General features: G+C 44.1%; 3 protein-coding genes across 29 annotated transcripts in view; 1 reads left to right on the forward strand and 2 right to left on the reverse strand.

Moving 5' to 3' along the window:
• The window catches only part of APBB2 (amyloid beta precursor protein binding family B member 2), a 586942-nt gene that overhangs the window by 463996 nt on the left and 102101 nt on the right, over positions 1–20845 (forward strand). Inside the window, exon 1 of one of the 25 annotated variants that reach the window (XM_033946812.1) lies at positions 18603–18624. The exons of the other annotated variants lie outside the window; for them this stretch is intronic. The gene's annotated coding sequence lies outside the window, so the exon portion shown is untranslated. Of the gene's footprint in view, positions 1–18602; positions 18625–20845 lie in introns of those variants that run through there. 25 annotated transcript variants of the gene reach the window in all.
• Positions 5159–8307, reverse strand: LOC117361468 (extensin-like). Its single transcript, XM_033946858.1, has 2 exons — positions 5930–8307; positions 5159–5673 (listed from the first exon to the last, which is right to left on the reverse strand). Exons 1-2 carry the CDS (start codon positions 6507–6509, stop codon positions 5309–5311), a joined length of 945 nt encoding a protein of 314 aa, XP_033802749.1. The 5' UTR covers positions 6510–8307; the 3' UTR covers positions 5159–5308.
• Positions 11731–16922, reverse strand: LOC117361456. Of its 3 annotated transcripts, XM_033946828.1 has the most exons (4): positions 14634–16922; positions 14082–14174; positions 13872–13940; positions 11731–13775 (listed from the first exon to the last, which is right to left on the reverse strand). In XM_033946828.1, exon 4 carries the CDS (start codon positions 13755–13757, stop codon positions 12375–12377), a length of 1383 nt encoding a protein of 460 aa, XP_033802719.1. In that variant the 5' UTR covers positions 13758–13775; positions 13872–13940; positions 14082–14174; positions 14634–16922; the 3' UTR covers positions 11731–12374. The 3 variants fall into 3 exon arrangements, with proteins under 3 accessions (XP_033802719.1, XP_033802729.1, XP_033802738.1); XM_033946838.1 differs by lacking the exon at positions 14082–14174; XM_033946847.1 differs by lacking the exons at positions 14082–14174; positions 14634–16922 and adding an exon at positions 14450–14466.

Here is a 20845-nt window from a genome sequence, read left to right on the forward strand (position 1 = left end):
CAAGACAACTGAGCGCAAGACAACTGAGCGCAAGACAACTGAGCGCAAGACAACTGAGCGCAAGACAACTGAGCTCAAAAACAACTGAGCGCAAGACAACTGAGCTCAAGACAACTGAGCGCAAGACAACTGAGCGCGAGCAACTGAGCTCAAAAACAACTGAGCGCAAGACAACTGAGCGCAAGACAACTGAGCGCAAAAACAACTGAGCGCAAGACAACTGAGCGCAAGACAACTGAGCGCAAGACAACTGAGCTCAAAAACAACTGAGCGCAAGACAACTGAGCGCAAGACAACTGAGCTCAAGACAACTGAGCGCAAGACAACTGAGCGCGAGCAACTGAGCTCAAAAACAACTGAGCGCAAGACAACTGAGCGCAAGACAACTGAGCTCAAAAACAACTGAGCGCAAGACAACTGAGCTCAAAACAACTGAGCGCGAGCAACTGAGCTCAAAACGGTTCATAGACAATTGCGCGCAAGACAATCGCGCGCGGACAAAATCGCGCAGACAATCGAGCGCGAGACAACTGACAACTGAGCGCGAGCAACTCAGCGCGAGGCAAGGCAACTTCCCTCATTATTTTGGAGACCTTAAAAATGCATTATTAATTTTGTTAGGCACATGCCTCTGCCCTGCGCTCAGCGGCCTTTGTCTTGGTGTGGTCTTGACCTGACACTGTTAAAGCAGAGATGATAGGAATGGGAGAGGGACAAGGACAGCTACATAACTCATATGGACAGGATGGTGAATTTAGTTCGTGTCATTCTCATATTGGAAAAAAGAGTTTAATAAATCAAAGTAACAGGGTGGCCAGGTTACCCAGTTCCAGGCTGCAGATTTTGGGATAGTTCCAAATTTTTTCCCCAGGTGTTTTTGTCCCGTTACCAGACACATTAATTGTGGACTGTGAGACCTGTAATAGTGGAAGGTAAATGGGCATAGTGGGTGTTTGCATTGGGGTCATAATGAAATGCCCATAGTCTGATGCCTGCAGTGTCTATTCATCTGATCCATCTGTCAAATGCTAAGTTTCATTATTTCTGTTTGTCTTGCATGATATGTTTGTTGTATGAATTGTAAAAATTTGTAAAGCTGAATTAGCTTAATAATCGTTATATGACATAATATATGTTTTAAGTGTTTATGACGATCATTATGTCATTTTCTTTGTTTGTTTAAATCGTTATTCATGTTCAAACTTACAAGTGTCTTCATGCTCTGTCGTCTTCACGCTGAGTTGTCTTCAGGCCCAACAGATTTCAAAGATTAAAGACAAGCTTCACTGCCCCTCCCCACCGAATAAAACCCAAACAAAACTGTCCACAATTTGTTTGCAGCTTTCTAGTTATTGATTTTATGAAGTGTTTTAATATGTTAAAAGACAATAATAAACAATTTGTTAAATGACGTTAGTCATTATAAGTTCATAATGTCATTGGAGTTTGTGAGTGTAAAATAAATTCTGGAATCAATAGTTGTGTTATAATGTTTTTATTTCTGAGTAACTGTATTATTGAAGAAAGCATAATACAGTGAACATATAGAATGGATAACATAGATCTCCCAGGGCAAAGTTAAATGCAAAGTAAGTATTATTGAACACAAGTAAACATGATGTGAACAGCAAATAATAACATTGAATGATAAAGATTATTATAAGAATATTGAAATTGAAAAGATTTTGAAATTGGTCTAAAAATAGGATGATGATGAGGGCGAAAGCATAAATTCACAGAAAGAAAAGTATTCTGTATGCTTGAGATTCAGTGTTTGAACTGGAGGATGTAAAAGGCTATGAACTTTAAAAGATCATATATAGAGAAACATACATAAATTTAGTCCAGATAGAGTATGTTTTGTGCAATGCTAAAGTATTGTTTCCCCATCAAGCACAGGAACATTTGAAAAATGGACATAGTGTGGAGAAAACTGACTCTTTGGCTCTCATTCAGTCAGTGTGTGTGTGTCTGTGTGCAGTGTGAGCCACAATTGTGGTGAGGTACTTAGAATAACTGAGTACTTTGCAAAAATGTCATAGATTCACAGAGAAGATGGCTTCCTATTATGGATTTTGTGTGCCAAAACACAAGTTCTCCAAGCGTGAAGTACTCTGATTAACTGAGTACATGTCGCTCAATGCTAAACTGCTATTCCCCATCAAGAGGAAAGTTAGAAATATAGGTGAAATGGACTGGGCCTGGGCCAAACTGGCGCACCTGTTCAATGCTAGTGTTTTGACACTGCACTCAGGAAGTACTTAGATTAACTGAGTACTTTGCAAAAATGTCATAGATACACAGAGAAGATGACTTCCTATTATGGATTTTGTGTGCAGAAACACAAATTGTCCAAGCGTGAAGTACTCTGATTAACTGAGTACATGTCGCTCAATGCTAAACTGCTATTCCCCATCAAGAGGAAAGTTAGAAATATAGGTGAAATGGACTGGGCCTGGGCCAAACTGGCGCACCTGTTCAATGCTAGTGTTTTGACACTGCACTCAGGAAGTACTTAGATTAACTGAGTACTTTGCAAAAATGTCATAGATACACAGAGAAGATGACTTCCTATTATGGATTTTGTGTGCAGAAACACAAATTGTCCAAGCGTGAAGTACTCTGATTAACTGAGTACATGTCGCTCAATGCTAAACTGCTATTCCCCATCAAGAGGAAAGTTAGAAATATAGGTGAAATCGATTGGGTCTGGGGGAAACTGGCGCACCTGTTCAATGCTAGTGCTTTGACACAGCACTCAGGAAGTACGTATTAAATACATGCTATTACGTCAGGAGACCAGTGCCCCTGTTTTATTGATGGTAAGTAGTTCAGGATTTAAAGCAAACTAAATGTGCATCTCCTTACAAGAGGCATACAGGGAGATGGGTGACTAAAATTATGTCAGGTGTACACCTTATACATCTATCACATTTTGTGTGCACGAAAGGAAAGATGTTAACATATCACCTCAATGCATTTCATCTAATTTATACTTAAAGGATTAAGCATGATAAGTGTTATACTCTATTAAGAACATCTCTAAACAAGATAAGGTGTCAATCATGTAGCATTACAAATTCTACCTAGTTGACACAGCCATGTAAATTAACACTTATGTTTGATAAGGTTTTGCATTTATCCAGTACGCAGTTGTCCTTTATTTTCAATAAGTTGTATATTAAAATGTATTTTTAAAAGTATCATAGATATGATGTCAGATTTTTCTGATCATCGAAGGAGAGCTGGCAAGCCAAGTCCAGATGTGGGAGCTGAGACGGTAGGAGGCAGGCGAGTCATGATGCTGGAGACATGAATTGTGAAGTTGTAGTCACCACTGCTGCGACACAGGAGGCTGGAGGGCAAAGAAAACACTGTGGTAAGGGAGAGAGAGGGAGGGAGGAAGGGAGGGAGAGAGTGAGAGAGAGATAGAGAGACACTCACAGGAGGACTGAAGATCCCACGAGACGGTAGGAGGCAGGCGAGTCATGATGCTGGAGACATGAATTGTGAAGTTGTAGTCACCACTGCTGCGACACAGGAGGCTGGAGGGCAAAGAAAACACTGTGGTAAGGGAGAGAGAGGGAGGGAGGAAGGGAGGGAGAGAGTGAGAGAGAGATAGAGAGACACTCACAGGAGGACTGAAGATCCCACGAGACGGTAGGAGGCAGGCGAGTCATGATGCTGGAGACATGAATTGTGAAGTTGTAGTCACCACTGCTGCGACACAGGAGGCTGGAGGGCAAAGAAAACACTGTGGTAAGGGAGAGAGAGGGAGGGAGGAAGGGAGGGAGAGAGTGAGAGAGAGATAGAGAGACACTCACAGGAGGACTGAAGATCCCACGAGACGGTAGGAGGCAGGCGAGTCATGATGCTGGAGACATGAATTGTGAAGTTGTAGTCACCACTGCTGCGACACAGGAGGCTGGAGGGCAAAGAAAACACTGTGGTAAGGGAGAGAGAGGGAGGGAGGAAGGGAGGGAGAGAGTGAGAGAGAGATAGAGAGACACTCACAGGAGGACTGAAGATCCCACGAGACGGTAGGAGGCAGGCGAGTCATGATGCTGGAGACATGAATTGTGAAGTTGTAGTCACCACTGCTGCGACACAGGAGGCTGGAGGGCAAAGAAAACACTGTGGTAAGGGAGAGAGAGGGAGGGAGGAAGGGAGGGAGAGAGTGAGAGAGAGATAGAGAGACACTCACAGGAGGACTGAAGATCCCACGAGACGGTAGGAGGCAGGCGAGTCATGATGCTGGAGACTGTGGGTGGAGTGGGGTGGGTATGGTGTGAATGGATGTGAAGGGGTGGGAGTGTGGAGGGGGGTGGATGGAAAGGGAGGGAAGAAGGAGAGGGAGTTGTTTTTATACTTTTTTTGTATTTTTTCTGGGAGGGCGAAGGGCAGGAGGGGGAGGGAGTGAGGCAGAGGGGGAAGAAGGGGAGGGAGTTGTTTTTATACTTTTTTTGTATTTTTTCTGGGAGGGCGAAGGGCAGGAGGGGGAGGGAGTGTGGAGGGGGGGGGATGGAAAGGGGGGGAAGAAGGGGAGGGAGTTGTTTTTATACTTTTTTTGTATTTTTTCTGGGAGGGCGAAGGGCAGGAGGGGGAGGGAGTGAGGCAGGGGGGGAAGAAGGGGGGGGGGTTGTTTTTATACTTTTTTTGTATTTTTTCTGGGAGGGCGAAGGGCAGGAGGGGGAGGGAGTGAGGCAGAGGGGGAAGAAGGGGAGGGAGTTGTTTTTATACTTTTTTTGTATTTTTTCTGGGAGGGCGAAGGGCAGGAGGGGGAGGGAGTGAGGCAGGGGGGGAAGAAGGGGAGGGAGTTGTTTTTATACTTTTTTTGTATTTTTTCTGGGAGGGCGAAGGGCAGGAGGGGGAGGGAGTGAGGCAGGGGGGGAAGAAGGGGAGGGAGTTGTTTTTATACTTTTTTTGTATTTTTTCTGGGAGGGCGAAGGGCAGGAGGGGGAGGGAGTGAGGCAGGGGGGGAAGAAGGGGAGGGAGTTGTTTTTATACTTTTTTTGTATTTTTTCTGGGAGGGCGAAGGGCAGGAGGGGGAGGGAGTGAGGCAGGGGGGGAAGAAGGGGAGGGAGTTGTTTTTATACTTTTTTTGTATTTTTTCTGGGAGGGCGAAGGGCAGGAGGGGGAGGGAGTGAGGCAGGGGGGGAAGAAGGGGAGGGAGTTGTTTTTATACTTTTTTTGTATTTTTTCTGGGAGGGCGAAGGGCAGGAGGGGGAGGGAGTGAGGCAGGGGGGGAAGAAGGGGAGGGAGGAGTGGTGACAAGAGGGTGCAGCTCCCTCGTTAACAGTGGAGCCATTCACGGGGTGGGAGGGGTACCGCGAAGTGCTTCTAGCAAGACCTGCAGTGCCCCTGTCACGTGACGAATGTGTCGAACGGATTCTTCAGCACAGTCGTTCATGTGCTCCACCCCTGCTAAGATGGTAACCACCGCCGTGTAAATGTCCTCCACTGTTACAGAACTGGGCGGAGGATCTGTGTTTGTGGCAGCGTGAGCCACAATAGTGGTCGCTGCAACAGGGGTGGTGGCCGTTGCAGGGTTGGTCCCACAATCTCTGGTTGAGGGTCGGAGGGGGGCAAAACAGGTGGAACAACGGTTGGGGCTTTGAATGGGGAGTGGGGATGTTGACAAAGGCGGCGAAGAGGAGGGGGATGCCAATATATCTGTAATGAAAAAGAGCATGAAAAGCAGGTGGACATTGAAAAGACAATTATGTACAGTGGAAGCATCTATGAGACAAACTTGGTTGTTTTTGTTACATATGAACAAACCTAAGCATTTTATATTATATTATTAAAATTCAAGTGATGTCTTAAATCATAAATGTGTTTATTAATTGTACACTTGATGTACGTTGTAAAAATGAATAAAAGCTTTTACAGTACAAAAATTACAGAATAAAAATATCATAACACTTACCGGACTGGACAGAGAGGTCGCTAAATCTGTCCAGGATGGGGGTTGAGGCAGTACTCATTGAGGTACGTGGGAGGGCTGGGGGAGAGGTGATGACAGAGGGTCGAATTTCAGGGAAAAGTTTAAGGCAGAACTTGGGTTTAGGGGGTGGGAGGGAGGGGGAACAGGGCATTGGGAATGAAGGGGCAGGGCAGGGTTTGGGGCGTTTTTTTAGGGGGATCCTAGAGGGTGGTCTAGGGCGTCGGTGGGGGGAAGTTGGATGAGACTGGGCGGAGGTGGAAGGGGGTTGGGACGTTGGATGGGACTGGGCGGAGGTGGAAGGGGGTTGGGACGTTGGATGGGACTGGGCGGAGGTGGAAGGGGGTTGGGACGTTGGATGGGACTGGGCGGAGGTGGAAGGGGGTTGGGACGTTGGATGGGACTGGGCGGAGGTGGAAGGGGATTGGGAGGTGGGGCGTCTGCGGGGGATAAGGAACGGCCGGTCAGGGATAGGGGTGTCTTCCTCCTCCTCCTCCTCCTCCTCCTCCTCCTCCTCTTCCTGATCCTCCTCCTCCTCTTCCTCCTCACTCGCATCTGAAGACATAAATGCATGTAGTGTCAGAAGTATATGAAAAACTGTTAATGTTTAAAATGTTTGTCTGCGCGCGATTGTCTTTCGAGTTTTTGACCTGTCAATGTTTAAAATACATGATTGTTCAACACAGATATTATGACTGCACACCTTATACCCACCCGATATTTTACTGTAACATACCTGGGGTGTTGTACAGATTGCGGCGGACAGCCCGGACCCATGCAGGGTGATGTAGCCTGAGCTCGCGGGCTTTTTTCTTCAAATCCTCAACCTATTACATAATGGAGAGACATGAGTGAGCCATGATATATGGTTCATAGAGAATAGCACGTGGACAAATCGCGCAGACATGATATATATATATGCATTGAAAGCAGTGCATGGAAATAGATTGCAAGCATAATAATTATGTAAATTTTGAAAACCCGACTGGAATACAGCTAATTAAATCAAATAAGTACATGAGAGACACCATTATCAACTGCAAAATTTTTCAGCAGATGTATGATGACGCAGTGCGCGATTTCAGGAGATGCGTATCCATTTTTGCCTTCCGCGCAAAAAAATAAATTCTTTATCCGCGCCAATTTGTCAGCGCGCAATTGTCTATGAACAACATGTATTTGATAAATACTTACGGAGCGCGGTGTGATAGCGCGGGCGTTGAACAGCTGCGCAAGTTCTCCCCAGGCCCTGTCCATTTCACCTATATTGCGTCTTTTCCCCTTAACGGGGAAAAGCAGTTTAGCATTGAGCGTGAAGTACTCAGTTAATATGAGTACTTCACGCTCGGAGAAATTGGGCTTACGTCCACGGAAACCCACATAGGATGCCATCTTCTCTGTGAATCTATGACGTTTTTGCAAAGCTTAAATACCAGTCACATGACCGATGTTGTGTGAATATCGTGAGATTTCCCCTTTTCAGCGCTGCTATTGGTTATCTAAAACACGTGTTAAATGGTCAATAGTCAAACAGATTTTACTACATTGTAGTGATGAAATGCACATATTAATTGAGTATGTGTGTATTTTATAATATAAAGTTTTGTAGTAATTGATTGAAACACAATTAGCGTTAGCATGGCGCGCATATGTGTTGAAACGCGTGATGACATCAGCTTGTCTCCATTAGTGCATAATGATGACGTATATCATCATACTAAAGTTATAGTACTTTTTCGCGCAATTGACGGATTAGTTTCCCAGTGCGCAATTGACGGGTTTTAGTATAATGAGCGCAAGTTAAAAATGCGGACGAACAGAGTTAATGGGAAATCTGAATAAATGGTGATATTTGTAAATGCGGGTGGGGGGCCTAATTGCAAAGCTTAAATACCAGTCACATGACCGATGTTGTGTGAATATCGTGAGATTTCCCCTTTTCAGCGCTGCTATTGGTTATCTAAAACACGTGTTAAATGGTCAATAGTCAAACAGATTTTACTACATTGTAGTGATGAAATGCACATATTAATTGAGTATGTGTGTATTTTATAGTATATAGTTTTGTAGTAATTGATTGAAACACAATTAGCGTTAATGGGAAATCTGAATAAATAAATAAATAAATAAGCTATTACAGTGTTTGAATATGGGAAACACATAAGAACAATAAAATTCTATTAATTTTAAAAAGATCAGGGAGTCATGAGTAAATTATTGTAATTATTACACATCATTTTCCACTCCTAATATATTAATACAGTCATACATCACATATGTTTGTGAAGAGGGATGCAGAGAAAGCACAGTTACTTACCGTAACAGGTGTTATCCAGGGACAGCAGGCAGATATTCTTAACACATGGGTGACGTCACCGACGGAGCCCTCGGTACGGACCTTTTTAACTAGAAGTTTCTAGTTGGCCGCACCGCGCGTGCGCGAGTGCCTTCCCGCCCGACGGAGGAGTGCGTGGTCCCCAGTTAGGATAAGCCAGCTAAGAAGCCAACCCGGGGAGGTGGGTGGTACGTAAGAATATCTGCCTGCTGTCCCTGGATAACACCTGTTACGGTAAGTAACTGTGCTTTATCCCAGGACAAGCAGGCAGCATATTCTTAACACATGGGTGACCTCCAAGCTAACAAAGAGGGAGGTGGGATGGTTGGCCATTAGGAAAATAAATTTTGTAACACAGATTGGCCGAAGTGTCCATCCCGTCTGGAGAACGCATCCAGACAGTAGTGAGTAGTGAATGTGTGAACTGAGGACCAAGTGGCCGCCTTGCAGATTTCCTCGATGGGCGTGGAACGGAGGAAAGCTACAGAAGCAGCCATAGCTCGGACTCTGTGGGCCGTGACAGTTCCTTCCAGTGAGAGACCGGCCCGAGCATAGCAGAATGCAATACAGGCAGCAAGCCAATTGGAAAGTGTCCGTTTGGAGACAGGATGACCCAAACGGTTGGGATCGAAAGACAAAAATAGCTGAGGGGATGTTCGGTGAGCTCTGGTACGATCAAGATAGTAAGCAAGGGCACGCTTACAATCCAGCGTGTGCAACGCCTGTTCCCCAGGATGCGAGTGAGGCTTAGGGAAGAAGACGGGCAGCACAATGGACTGGTTGAGGTGAAAAGCTGAGACCACCTTGGGAAGGAATTTAGGGTGGGTGCGCAGAACAACCTTGTCATGGTGAAAAACAGTGAACGGTGGGTCGTCAACCAGTGCATGCAGTTCGCTAACCCTCCTGGCAGAGGTGATGGCAATCAGGAAAAGCACCTTCCAGGTAAGGAGTCTAAGTGAAGTTGTGGCAAGAGGCTCGAATGGAGGTTTCATGAGAGCTGAGAGTACCACATTCAGGTCCCAGACAACTGGAGGAGGCTTGAGGGGTGGTTTGATATTGAAGAGCCCTCGCATAAATCTGGAAACCAGAGGATGAGCCGTGAGGGGTTTTCCGAGAATGGGCTCATGAAACGCAGTGATGGCACTGAGGTGGACTCTGATGGAGGTAGTTTTGAGGCCAGCATTGGACAGCGAGAGCAAATATTCCAATACGGTTTCCACCGCTAAGGAGGTGGGTTCCTGATGATGCCGGAGACACCACGAGGAGAATCTGGTCCATTTCTGATGGTAACATTGGAGGGTGGCCGGCTTCCTGGAGGCGTCCAAGATGAGGCGGACCGGCTGAGATAGGTTCTCTGGAGAGGTCAGCCCGAGAGAAACCAAGCTGTCAGGTGGAGCGAAGACAGATTGGGATGCAGTAGAGACTGATGCTGCTGCGTAAGTACAGTAGGAAACACAGGAAGGAGAATGGGTTCCCTGGAGCTGAGTTGGAGCAGGAGTGAGAACCAGTGTTGGCGAGGCCACCGAGGTGCGATAAGAATCATGGTGGCGTTGTCCTTGCGGAGTTTGGACAAGGTCCGCAACATCAGAGGAAACGAAGAAACTGGGGACCACGCACTCCTCCGTCGGGCATATTCTTAACGCATGGGTGACGTCACTGACGGAGCCCCGGTACAGACCTTTTTAACTAGAAAGTTCTAGTTGGCCGCACCATGCGCGAGTGCCTTCACGCCCGACGGAGGAGAGCGTGGTCCCCAGTTAGGATAAGCCAGCTAAGAAGCCAACCCGGGGAGGAGGGTGGGACGTAAGAATATCTAGTGAGTAGTGTGTAACATCACCCATGCGTTAAGAATATCTGCCTGCTGTCCCTGGATAACACCTGTTACGGTAAGTAACTGTGCTTTACTGCTCAATGCAGAAAGTAGGTATCATTATCCTAAGGTGTGTATCGGGTCGTTTGTTCATTCTTATCTTTGTCCTAAAGTTAAGTGACCTAATGTTAACATGAAAATGGAATCTAAGTCACTCTGCACTGATAATATGCCACCAGGTCAATTGTACAGGAGATGATTTAACCTACATAAATGAAGGAATTGAAAATTATATTTTTCTATTGGAATTGTGAACTTGAAAATGGATGAAATAAACCTTTTAGAAAATGTACATTTAGTGGAAGAACTTCAGATGTATTCATTTGGAAGCATTGGATGTTGGCAGGGATATGTTCTTTAGAGGATGTAATAACTAATAGTAAACTGCTTGACCTTTCACAATTGCAACATATATTTGGTCTAAATAAATCACAATATTTTATGCTTTCAGGTGGTATAACTTAATAGCTGGACTTGTAAATAAAACAACAAAACATGGTCTAAGAGACATTTGGAGCATTGAGATTAAGCATTCAATTGATGCATCTCAATGGCCACAACTTTGGCCTAAAAAATATTGCCACTATCATCTTGAGGCTGGGACATTAGATCATCTTTTATTGTATTGTCCATATATATTATTAGTTTAGAAATCAATGTTGCCTCAAATAAATAGGATGAAGGACAATCCAGTAGCCTTGACTTATTATTGTATTATGGCAAATTATGTATTTAATTATGTCGGAATAAATATGATTTCAGGAAATGTTATTCATGTTTTAATCTTACATCAAGTGTTAAAAAAAAAAACAAATTTTAATTTAAATGCAGCACTTGCAATTCTTTCTAACACTTAATTGTTTCCATTGTGTCCTTACGTGTTACTTAGTTGGATAGTACAATACAAATTTACATTTAATGGCATAGTTATTAATGTCATACTAACATAAAGAAACAACAAAATGTTTTAAACATTGGTAAATGTTTATTAAAATATTGCATATGTGATAAACATGTAATACACATATGTTCAAATGCAGTGTCAACAACACAAAATCTTTCAGTTCACCATTCATGATCTTTTATGTACAACATACTGAATTATATCTTTATTCGTTTTAAATCATAAACAAGTGTGCAATAATATATCCATTAAAGGTGGCACAGCAGTTAAACATCAGTGACAGTGAGTAAGGATGTGGTTATAGCAGTGAAAAAACATCAGGAGCAAATTAACAGACAGTTTAAGTGAAACAGTAGAAACAACAGTCTGGACCACCAAAAGGAGTGGGGGACATAGACAATTTAAAGTGTATCATCTGTTCATGCACCATGTGTGGAAATCACACATTTTGCTATACGACCTTTGAAAAAGAAAGACCATACACACCCTTCAAATTAAATGAGCAACAGTGGGAGAGAGTGAGATATTGGCAGAGCAGTTAACCAACATCTGTGAGAGTGAGAGCAGTGGTTTCAGAGACAGCACCTGACTGACATTCTGCTGGGGGGGGGGACTCTGCTTCTGGGTCCTGCAAAGGCCAACACCTGACTGCCACCATCACGTTTGCACCCTTGTCAACCCATTCTGGGTCCTGCAAAGGCCAACACATGACTGCCACCATCAGGTTTGCACCCCTGTCAACCCATTCTGGGTCCTCATCTTTTTCTGAATCTCATGGCTTCAGAGACAGCACCTGACTGACATTTCTGCTTATGTACTTTCTAGGCCACCAAAAACAAGGGAGGAAATGTACAATTTCAAGTTTTACAAATTTTCCTTAACACAGCCGCTTTCCCTGAAGCCGCTCCATCCAAGATACCATCTGACCTTCCCTACGTGAAGGAAAAAGCCTTTGAACACCACCCACAACACCTTGAAAATGTCAAAGCGAGTACAGTATGCTTGAGTGGGTTACCTTGCTCGGCATAAAAAACCTTCACGCTTGGCACATGTCAGAGCAGTGGATACTAGGATAGGTAGGGGTCAGAGGAGGGCTTCAGAGAAACTCCTGGGGGAGAGATCCTGAGCACAACAGTTTGCAGGCCTGTAGCTTTCGGGCCACCAAAAGGAGAGGGGGACATAGACATTTCAAAGTGTCTCTCCTGTTCCTGCAGCATATGTGCTTGGGAGACCATATGGACATGTCAAAGCAAATTTCAAATCTCAAAGTGCACACAATTGTAGCATAGCAACAGGAAAACCTGAACTTCAACATCAAACTCTACAGTTCCAGATTATGTGCTATACCACGGAGATATTGAAAGAGAGGTGTTTGACCATATGTTGGCAGCAGCGTTGTTAGTCTTTGCGTCACTCTCACATACGTGCTCTTACTGCTGGGTGGTGCGCGGTTACCAGCCTGGAATCGAGCAAGCAACTGTTCTGTGTGATCTTGCTCACGCTGTATATGTTCAAGGAGTTTAAAGATGGTTGGATGGTGGCATGCAACAGAGGATTGAAATGCATGGTGCCAACCTTCAACGGAATTATTGGTCCGAGGCAGTCCATCTTCCACACGGGAGCGCATATTCCACAGATGAATAGGAAAAGGTGGCACCCGTCTCCCATTTGGCCGCAATCTCCCGATGTAATTGTCTTCCCAATAGTCATACACCAGGGTCAGTTCATCTGGTCGACTCTCCTCCAAGGTCTGGAAACACTCAGCAACATCATCCACAGGAACAAAACTTAATGCTAACAGCATTTTGGTGAACATTCTTACTCTCTCCTCATCTCTATAGCTGGCGGTCAGTCCCTCATGTTGAATTCTGCGCCACAATGATTGACCCAGATGGAACAGGCAGCCAGAAACTGTAGCATTGGGAAATACAGTGCGGGCAGCTTGCAGACTTGCTCTCTCAAAGTCCATCAAGATTGTCAATGGTGCCAACGTGTTTCTGGTTTCCAGCAGTTTCCTCAACACACGTTCATAGTCCTCCTCCCTTTTACTGTTCAACAACACGTAGACCATGGGAAGTGCACGATTGTCTACAAATGCATGGATGGTAAAGACTTGGACAAACAAATGGGGGGCAACTTTGAATGTCCCATCCATGAACCAATGTCCATGTTGCTCCAACACCTCAAGATTAGATTCTGTAGTGAAAATGAATATGCGTCTTTCATCATTTTCACCTGAATCCCACAACAGTAATTGTTCACCACGTGTGCTTCTTTGTAGCGGCTCAGGAATTTGTATGTCTCTTATGCACCTGGGATTACCCATTGCTAGATGGCCTGCATTTCTCTTTCTATTAACTGTTCTCTGCATGGAGGTGTATGCAGGCAATAATGTAGCTGCTTCTAAACTTGTCCCAGCTGTTGTGCCATGAATGATCTGACGTGGCCTTTCAACCGTAGCCACAGCTCTTTCACGTATGTCTCCCATCATTCGATCAGCTTCAATTCTAGCATTGTTGGGTGCATGCACATGCGCCGTTATCTCAACAGAAGATCCATCAACGAGCCTCTTTCTTCTTCCCACACAGTCACGGCGCACACACCTCCAGGACGTGGATCCGTCTGCCATCACTCGGTCACGCCGATATCGATAGCCCTCATTAACCCAGTGCTCTCTCCCACGCTGTGAAGTTATTACTTCCATGTCTATGTCAAATCACTCCTGAAACCATACAATTAATAACATTATCCTATTTTGACTTGCAATTGATATACAATTGCCTATATCATGAATGCACTACTCAAAAGAACATCATACCTGTAAGACTGGAAGTATATCGATGAAACCCTCAGGAACTGTAGTCGACCTTCAACCCTGAACCAGTACCTGCAAGAATTATAACATGCATGTAAACTTAATGTTCACCCCCCACCAATCTCCAGCACACAAAAAAACATGCAAAGGTCAAATAGGTGAGGTTAGGCCATACATATGTAGAGTTTAGTGCTATGGCACAACACCATATACCTGCAAGGGTGCGATTCCTGTCAGCAAAACACTGAAGATGTCTGTCCTCTGTTGACTGTGGTGTCTTGATTGTAGTCTGTTGATTGTAGTCACCTTCAGTAGTAGATTAGATAAGGTTATTATATACATAGGACATACAAATCCCTATATGTAAAGTTCAGTGCTATGGCACAACACCATATACCTGCAAGGGTGCGATTCCTGTCAGCAAAACACTGAAGATGTGTGTCCTCTGTTGATCGTGGTCTCTTGAATGTCCTCTGTTGATTGTAGTCACCTTCAGTAGTAGATTAGATAAGGTTATTATATACATAGGACATACAAATCCCTATATGTAAAGTTCAGTGCTATGGCACAACACCATATACCTGCAAGGGTGCGATTCCTGTCAGCAAAACACTGAAGATGTGTGTCCTCTGTTGATCGTGGTCTCTTGAATGTCCTCTGTTGATTGTAGTCACCTTCAGTAGTAGATTAGATAAGGTTATTATATACATAGGACATACAAATCCCTATATGTAAAGTTCAGTGCTATGGCACAACACCATATACCTGCAAGGGTGCGATTCCTGTCAGCAAAACACTGAAGATGTGTGTCCTCTGTTGATCGTGGTCTCTTGAATGTCCTCTGTTGATTGTAGTCACCTTCAGTAGTAGATTAGATAAGGTTATTATATACATAGGACATACAAATCCCTATACCTCTGTACTTACGTTGCCTCCAAGATTGAACTTCTAGACAACACTAGGGTTTCAGCAAATTCATATCCCTCAGCACATGACTGCAAGACTAAAATTTATAAGGTTAGCACATAGATATAACAAACAACACCCACTATGTCTGTACTTACCTTTGCAATCATACCTGTAATAGTTAAAATCTGGCTTGCCAACCATCATGGATTAAGAACGTCATTATACCTAATCGCAGACAGAAGGAAGGCAGAGAGGCCCAAAACAAGGACCCACAACAATTGTATACAATCACCCTCACTACACACCCAAGGCTAAAAGTGTACCCCAATAAGCCCTACCATCAGACTATTTATCCTATCCTATTGTTCCAATTTAGCAAAACCAAAAAATGAAGCTATGCATATACCTGTAAATGTGAATATCCTCTTATGTATGATACCTGCAAAAGAAAATGGTACCCAATGCCTTTATAAAACTATAAACCGTGAGCACACTCGGTTTTTTAAAAAATCTTTATTCATTTTAAATGACACATCATGTGTACAAGAATCAAAACATTAAAATGAAATACATCACATGTCAATCAAGTACCTCCCTTCCCAACCCACTTCCCCACTCTTACTTTTCCCAATATGAATGATAATAGTATAATTTAGACACCCTCCCAACAATAAGACAGTGTATCTTTAAATAGAAAATAGTGTATATTCATTACAGTAAGATGTTAATGTCTCCCTTTTTTATTGTTACTGTTCTTTCCATTTTGATAATGTGACATAATGAATTGTACCCAAAACTAGATACTTTAAAATTATTACTTATATGTTGAATGGTGACTCCTGTGCTGATATTTTCCTTTTTTTTTTCTCATGCACTTACCCAATAATATTGCATCATTACATCATGATACAATCCTCAAATTAAACATATTCAGATACTAGTGTTGCTGGCATAAGAGTTTTTACCTCATGCCAACAAGTTTTTTTAGATATTTATTACTTTTAAAATCTATAACTCCATCCAATTATGCTTCCAATTAATATCCATCATCACATTATACATAATCTTAATACCATACCTCAACCTTCTCGCTCTTTTAACATGCGGGAAAACTAAGCGCAAGACGGGGTGTCCTTAAAAATCCGCGTTCCGTGCCCCTTTTCAGGTCCCTGCCCCTGACAGGGCTGGATGAGAAGGTTCATAGACAACGGCGCGAAAGACGAAAGCCAATTTAAGGCAAGGCGCGCCGCCGAACCGCAACAAATTACAGTTTTTAGGGGCTCCGATGGGGGGTTTTGTTCGGGAACCCCCTTCTGTTTACTTAATAGACATCGCGCCGGCGTTATCGGGGGTTTGGGGGTCGTAACCCTCCACATTATAGTAAAGTGGGGGGTTCTCCCCCCCTCGCCCTCCGTCGGAGCCCTAAAAACGGTCATTTAGAGCGGCGCGGCTTGCGCGCAATCGTCTATGAACCCGTCGGAGCCCTAAAAACAGTAATTTAGAAAGGCGCGGCGTCGCGCGCTACGCTCAATAGGGTGGGCACGCCTTTGACCCGGCGCGCCGGCGCGCTTTTGACCCGGCACCGTATGGGAATTTAACTCTGACGGATCCTAGCATGGGGAAGGGAAAGCATTAGGATCCTTCAGAGTTAAATTATCATACAACTCTGTCAGAGCCAGAGACTAAATGTGGCAGGGACCCGAAAAGTGGCGCAGAACGCGGATTTTTAAGGACCTGTGCGTTTAGATACGGGACCAAATCGCGGTTCATAGACAATTGCGCGTAAATATAAACTGGTTTCATAGACAATTGCGCGCAAGACAAGATTTTTAAGGACCTGTGCGTTTAGATACGGGACCAAATCGCGGTTCATAGACAATACGGGACCAAATCGCGGTTCATAGACAATTGCGCGTAAATATCACTGGTTCATAGACAATTGCGCGCAATACAAGAACTGAAAATGTAAATATCAACATACCTATATAAACTTGAGGATCAATTGCGCTGAGTTTTATGATCGCGATTGTCTTGCGCGCAATTGTCTATGAACCATACCCCCCCTCCCTTTTCTTGCGCGTGAAGCGTAAATATAAACATACCTGTAAATGAAGAAATGTGGACGTTCGCTCTCACCAGAGGCGAGATAAATCCGCGCAAGACAAATATTCGTTATAGATCAAGTACCAGCAAAACCAGATCTTTACCTATAACGGACACGGTCAGGCAGCGAAAGGAAGGCGGGAAAGGAAGGAGGACATATATAATGTAGAAACGTAACCATAGTAACGAAAATGCATTCACGTGACTTGTATTTAAATGCTGTTCGGAGAATATATATCATGAGATAACGTAACCATGGTAACGAAAATGCATTCACGTGATTTATGTTGAAAACGCAAAGAGTCAACGTTGACGTGATGACGTGTTCGGAGAATATATATCATGAGATAACGTAACCATGGTAACGAAAATGCATTCACGTGATTTATGTTGAAAACGCAAAGAGTCAACGTTGACGTGATGACGTGTTCACGTGCTGTACGTGCGCGTGTCCTCCGATGGTCAAGCGGCCTCTAGTGGCGCGCTCAGTTGTCTTGCGCTGAGTTGTCTTGCGCTGACTTGTCTTGCGCTCAATTGTCTTGCGCGGAGTTGTCGCTGCGCTGAATTGTCTTGCGCGGAGTTGTCGCTGCGCTGAATTGTCTTGCGCGCAATTGTCTTTGCGCTTATTTGTCTGCGCGCGATTGTCTGCGCGCGATTGTCTTGCGCGTTTTTGACCTGTCACCGGTCTGCTTTATTGTATATTTCTTATAAACCCAGGATGGACAAAACAGCCTCCCTAAATCGAGCTTTTACTTTAGTTGCATGCATTTGTCTAATTTTTGTAATGGGATAGTCACCCAGAACAGCTTGGGGGAGGGGAGGAATGAATCGAGCATAAGACAAGCGTGGGAGATTATTAGCAGTGGAGAAAGAGAAGTGCAGTGGTTTGGTACTCTACTGAATCAAAAAAAATGTGAATGAATCCTGGATGGACCTTCTACTCTTTTTCTTCCATCATAATCAGTGTTTTTCTGGAGTACATTTATCATCTGTACTATTCAGAACTCATTGCAGCTAGTTTTATCACATGGCAATGCTCTTTTTGTCTGGAATGATCAGTATAAGAGGCAGCTCTGTCCCTGCTCTGCCATGTGAATGTCCCCTTGCAAATATGTGCAGTATTTGTAGAATAGCACTAAACCTTTGAGCTGGACGTTTCACGGGTAAGTAAACATGTGCACATAAGTGCTAGTATTCTAGACATTTACATATGCATGAGGCACATGAATGCAGGCGCCAAGATTGTAGAACTGCCCTTCATGTAAGTAAATATGTAACTTCTATAAATGTAATATTTGCCAGAGTGTGAAGAAAACAATTTTATTGTATTCTTGAGTGTGTATGGTTAAAAAGAGGTAGGTTCCTTTCTGTGGTATTTCATGTTTAGTTTGCTGGGGTTCTTTCTCTGTTTGTCTGTGATATTTAAAACTCAGTTGTGTTACACTGCTGATAGGCTGTATCTCTAAATTCAGTCACTGTCTTTTGGCTGCAGTGCAAGTTTCTATAAATACAAATATTGCACAGATAGAATTCAACTGGGAAAAAAAAACCAGAGCACAGGAAAATGGCTCTCCTGGTGAGGTAAAGCAGCAAAGGTGCCAAGTGTACCTCAGAGCAGATGTTCTTCCCTACCACGTGTCTTTGTGTGGAGCAGGATCTTTTTGTTTTTCCATTGTTGTAGCTAAAGCTGCCTAACTCGCTCTTTCTGCTCTATTTCTTTCTGCTTTCTGGGATACAGAGAAAGGTAAACAATTTTCTTTTTCTCTCGATTTGTGTGTCTGCTGTGCTTAGATCAACATAGATCCTTCTCTCTTAATTCATGTGCACTGTAGAGCCTCCTGTGTCTGTGAATGTGTAGCTTAATGGGAACTGGATTTTGAGATAGAGGCCTGAAGGGAACACTGTGTTCTGCCATAAAATGGGTTGTGATTGTAGGAGCCTAGAAACATGGGACAATAAAGCAGGTGGCAAATCTGAGTTATCTCTAGTAGCTGCCTTTCTGTTTATTATTATACTCTGCTTGGTTTGCAAGAGCTTTTTTCTTTTACTTAAATGCAATTTTTTTTCTTTCAGGCACAACTGTTAAACATCCTACATTCACTTAATACTGTTTTGTTAAAGGTGAACATTCACCTGACAGAAAACATTTTATTCTGTCTTGTGATTGATTATTAGCAGAACAAAGAAGTGAAGTTGGCCACAAGAAAGGGATAAGGGAAGCAAATTGTACTGAAAACCCAACACAGAGCTGGATGTTTGCTGGAGGTTCCACTTCAGAAATTTGGATTCCATTTTGGATCAAGTTGCTGCAAGAAGCAGTTTACTATACATTAGAGAGTGAAACAGTGGTGGTTACCCGCAGCTAGCCGCGTTTAGCCTTGGGTAACCCGCCAAAACGGTGACAAAAAAAATGGTCACCGCGAGTTTGGGGACAAGGCCATTCACCGCCCTGTGGAGCGGTGAATGGTAGCATGGGACGGTGAACAAGGAGTGAACGAGCGTTCGAACTGGCAGCCCACTCTCTCCCGCCGGCCGTCCATGCATCTCCCTCCATCCTTTTCCCTTACCTTTTCCTCTTAAAACTGGCGATTTCTATAAGGCTACGAGCTGTATTACAGCCGGAGCCTTGAAGTCGCGTCACGTTGCCTGCTGGTAAAAGTCTCCTCTGATGCAACTTCCTGTTTCCAGTTGCATCAGAGGAGACTTCTAAAAGGCAACCCGACGCGGCTTCAAGGCTCCAGCTGTAATACAGCTCGTAGCCTTATAGAAATCGCCAGTTTTAAGAAGAAAAGGTAAGGGAAAGGAGGGAGGGAGGGAAATGCACGGCTGGCCGGCGGGAGGGAGCTGCTGGACCACGTGAAGGGTGCTGGGGGTGGAGGGATGGAGAGGAGAAGACGTTGAAGACGGGGACGGGGCGGTGAAAGAGACATCGGGGCGGTGACGGGGACGGGGCAGTGAAAGGGACAGCGGGGACAGGGCGGTGCAGAGGATGGTGGTCCAGGGGTGGTGACGGGGGACAGAATTTTTCCCCGTGTCAATCTCTACTACACATCCAGATATTTGATAAGACCCCATGTTGCAAGCAATATGCCGAAATACGGCTCATTTCAGGTTTTCTATAAAATTTGCTTTCTTCATCCCTTCTTGTGTCTGACTTCACTCCTTCGTCCTGCTATTTGGTAACTTGATTCTCTCTAATTTAGGGCTCTTTTTACTAAGGTGTGCTAGCGTTTTTACCGCGCGCACAAGATTAGTGCGCGCTAAATGAAAAATACTAACTCAAGCTCTATGGAGGTGTTAGTGTTTAGCGTGCGCAGCATTGTAGCGTGCACTAAAACCACTAGCGCACCTTTGTAAAAGGAGTCCTTAGTGTGCTGTGATTGATTGTTAAATGCAATTTATTTAGGGCTCCTTTTACAAAGCCGCGCTAGGGCCTTAACGCGCGGAATAGCGTGCGCTAGCCGCTACCGCCTCCTTTTGAGCAGGCAGTAGATTTTCAGCTAGCGTGCGCTAATCCGGTGCGTGCGCTAAAATTGCTAGCGCACCTTCGTGAAAGGAGCCCTTAGTTACAGATTTAAAGGTCCCTTTTACTAAAGCCATTAAAACTTCCTTCGTGTTAATGGACAAAATTAATGCACGGTAACTGCAAAGCCTCTGTATTAATATTTGGAGGCATGCCTAGCATCTCCCATACAGGAGACTTAAGGGGCAGTTCTTTATAGTTTGCCAAAATTCCGAGTGAAACGATAGGCACTATTCTGTAATGACATCTGCATGACCAGATTCCATTTTAGAATACTAGCATAAGCCCACATTTACACAGTAAAATTTAGGTACGATCAGTTACACTTCCTATCTATTATGGCCACTGTAAATGTGTGTGGCAATCTAATCTGATCTGGGATTTGTGAGTCGCGCTATGTCTACAGAGGTTCAAGGCGGCTTACAGTACAGTTCATGGAGAA

The sequence above is a fragment of the Geotrypetes seraphini genome, chromosome 1 (assembly GCF_902459505.1).
Source record: "Geotrypetes seraphini chromosome 1, aGeoSer1.1, whole genome shotgun sequence".
Lineage (NCBI taxonomy): Eukaryota > Metazoa > Chordata > Amphibia > Gymnophiona > Dermophiidae > Geotrypetes > Geotrypetes seraphini.